The sequence below is a fragment of the Gavialis gangeticus genome, unplaced genomic scaffold, assembly GCF_001723915.1.
Source record: "Gavialis gangeticus isolate Ggan-Ray unplaced genomic scaffold, GavGan_comp1, whole genome shotgun sequence".
In the NCBI taxonomy this organism is placed as follows: domain Eukaryota; kingdom Metazoa; phylum Chordata; order Crocodylia; family Gavialidae; genus Gavialis; species Gavialis gangeticus.
In genome coordinates this window covers 63,078,258-63,080,998 of record NW_017729022.1, presented here as the reverse complement: position 1 = coordinate 63,080,998, position 2,741 = coordinate 63,078,258, and the positions used below count along the sequence as shown (strand labels likewise).

At 49.3% G+C, this 2,741-nt stretch overlaps 1 protein-coding gene across 2 annotated transcripts in view; it reads right to left on the bottom strand.

Moving 5' to 3' along the window:
* The window catches only part of PLA2G6 (phospholipase A2 group VI), a 43,908-nt gene that overhangs the window by 12,470 nt on the left and 28,697 nt on the right, over positions 1-2,741 (bottom strand). For both annotated transcript variants that reach the window (XM_019515212.1, XM_019515211.1), the window contains exon 10: positions 759-849. In XM_019515212.1, the coding sequence (XP_019370757.1) occupies positions 759-849 (91 nt within the window). The remainder of the gene's footprint in view (positions 1-758; positions 850-2,741) is intronic.

The following is a 2,741-nucleotide window of genomic DNA, read 5'->3' as shown; positions in this document are numbered from 1 at the left end:
CACCAGATTCCCAAACCCTGTCCCCCCCCCCCCCCCCCTCCCTCTGTGGGAGCAACCCTTCATCAGACTCTTTCTACCCAATACTTGCATAGAACCTAGTTTAATTCCAAATTTCCCTTTTGAACAGCAAAACACAGACAGCTTTTTGTTTTGCTGTGAAGGATTTTTCAATTGCCTTTCCTAGCCCAGCACCCTGCTGCCTGCCCTCCAGTTGCAGCATCATCTCCCCATCACTTACAGGGAGTCTGCCTACCAGCACCTCCTCCTCCTCTCCATGGCACTTCATGTCATCACCCATGGGCTGGCCCCCCCTCTCCAGCCGTTACATGCATGATGCTGCTGCTGCTAATCAGTGTAGAACTTGGCATGGAGCCCCGCAGACATCAGGGCCAGTGGTAGAACAAGGGAGGAGGTAACTGTGCAAGGCCCGAGCTGATTTCTCAGCAGCAAGGAGCAGCAGATGCCAGGGGTAGAGCTGGCAGATGTTTAGTTTCACTGAACTAAAGGCAGAGCTAGAGAGGCCAGCAGGTGAAGAAGGAGCAGTCGTGGGAGTACAGCTTTCATAGCAAAAGATCTGTGTACTGAAAAAGGAATGAGAAGTTTGACTCCAGCACCCCAGCAAGGGCAGCACAACAACACACAGCACAGCACTCTGCCTAGCTCCAAGACTGAGGGTGCTTTGCATCATGAGGGAGACAAAATGCACTCCCCCTCACTCCTCCCCCATTTGGGTCTCATTAACCCAGTTCCTCACTCACTTGCTCTTCCCATCACTGACAGAGTCCACGACATCCGGTGTTTTCAGCATGTAGCCAAGTGCCGTGGAAATATGGATAACATCTTCAAACCCTGGAGAGGCACAGAGGTGCATGCATAGAGGAAGAGAGGGTTAGCCCAGTAATGGAAGGAGAGGAGCTTTTGCCCTATTTGGAATACCAGGACTGGAAATATTTCCAGCTGGGGTTTCCTCTTCCCCACTTTCTGCCCTCTCCCCCTACGTCCTCTACATTCTATTGGGCAGAAATCAGAGAGGGGTGGCACCTTAAATACTAACTTGTTTAGAAAGGGGTAAATTTTAATAGAGGACGTCCTTTGTCAGATGTCACCCTGCCATGCCTTCTGCCTAATTTCAGATTCACATGGCTAACTGCCTTCCTTCATTCTACCAGTAGCAGGAAAAGGCTTACTGGAGCACAGTTATGTTCCAATGCAGAGCTGCTCCCAGAATAACCATCTTCAGTACCTCCATATCCTGTGCAACAGAGCTCCCATCATCTGCCTTGGAAAACTGCTGCAATGAACCAGGTCCTGCCAGCAGGAAATATTTTATAACAGCCAGCCAAAAATTTGCTCAGTTCTACCTTAGCAATATCTTCTGGCTATTCAAATTGAAATACTCTTGAGACAGAAACTTGAAAAATAGAGTTGGAAGGGACGCCAGGAGGTCATCTAGTCCAACCGGCTGCTCAAGGCAGGATCACCACCATCTATTCTAAGCTGTCCTGGAGATGTGTTTGTCTAAAGGAGATTCCACACCCTCTTCAGGCCATCTGCTCCAGTGGCCGACCACCCTCTATGTTATAAAAAAAAAATACACCTAATATAGCTAATCCCCAAAAGAGAAGCAGAACATGACAGAAGGCACAAGGTCAGCTTACCAAGGCACTGCTGAGATGCCTGCAAATGCTTGTTCCATTCCCTGCTAGCCCTTACTTAGCCAAGTTATATCTAGTTAATGGGTTTTCTTTCAAAGAGCAAGGCCATTAATCATCCCTCCACCATCTCACTCCCCCAGAGAGCTGGTTATGACACCAAAGCCTTCACTGGGAGGACCCAGTGAATGCTTTATTACATCAGCACCAAGATCATCAGGTCCCCATCCCTCCACCCCCCCAAACAAGTCCCCTCTGTAGCCCCAAGGCAACACACCCAGAAGTACTAGTTCTACCCTTCTTTGGGCAGAAGAAATCAAACCCCTGATAGAAGGGAGCCCGAGCATTTTCAGATAGATCCAGAGGAGCAGGTTGACAAGCAGAGGAGGAGGAGGAGAAAGAGAAAAAAGGCAGGTTTCAACAACTACTGCTAGGCAATCTACTGCAAGTGTGGGAATGAGGGAAAAACCTAGGTCTAATTTCAAGACTATACTCTAAGCATGGAGCTGTGGGGGTCAGTGTCTAGCCATTACCCCTCTGTGCAGAGTTCCAGGCCACACCCTAGGAGCATGAAGCCAAATTTGGCCAGAGATGAGGTGCCAGCCTGTGAAACCAAAATAAGAAACAGGGGAGGAGGAAAATACATATTACTGCTAGTGTTTAGGAAGAGCCTGAGGGTCCTCAGAGGAGTCTGGTAACTGATCTAGTCTCATTGCACAGACTCTGCTGCCTGAGAAAAATAACAGCCCCATCTCAGCAGTGTGTCAGAAGCCTAATCCTGGAAAGACTCCCATACACCTGCAAAGCACTCATCAGGGAAGAGGGGCACTTAGTCCTGGGCAGTGGGACTCGGGGTATACAGACACATGCTGCTGTGGACGTAACAGAGGAATCCATATTTTCAGACGATACCCCAGAGGAATGGTGCCCTGGCACGAAAGGGCTGTTACCCTTCACAGGAAAACCCTGGCAGGCAGTCACTTCCTCCAAGAAGGTGAACAAGAGATAAGCCATTTCTCCTCCAACGCTCTGCCCTTACGCACCACTTCACCCACCACTGAGACCCTAATGCTGAGCTGGAAAAAAAAA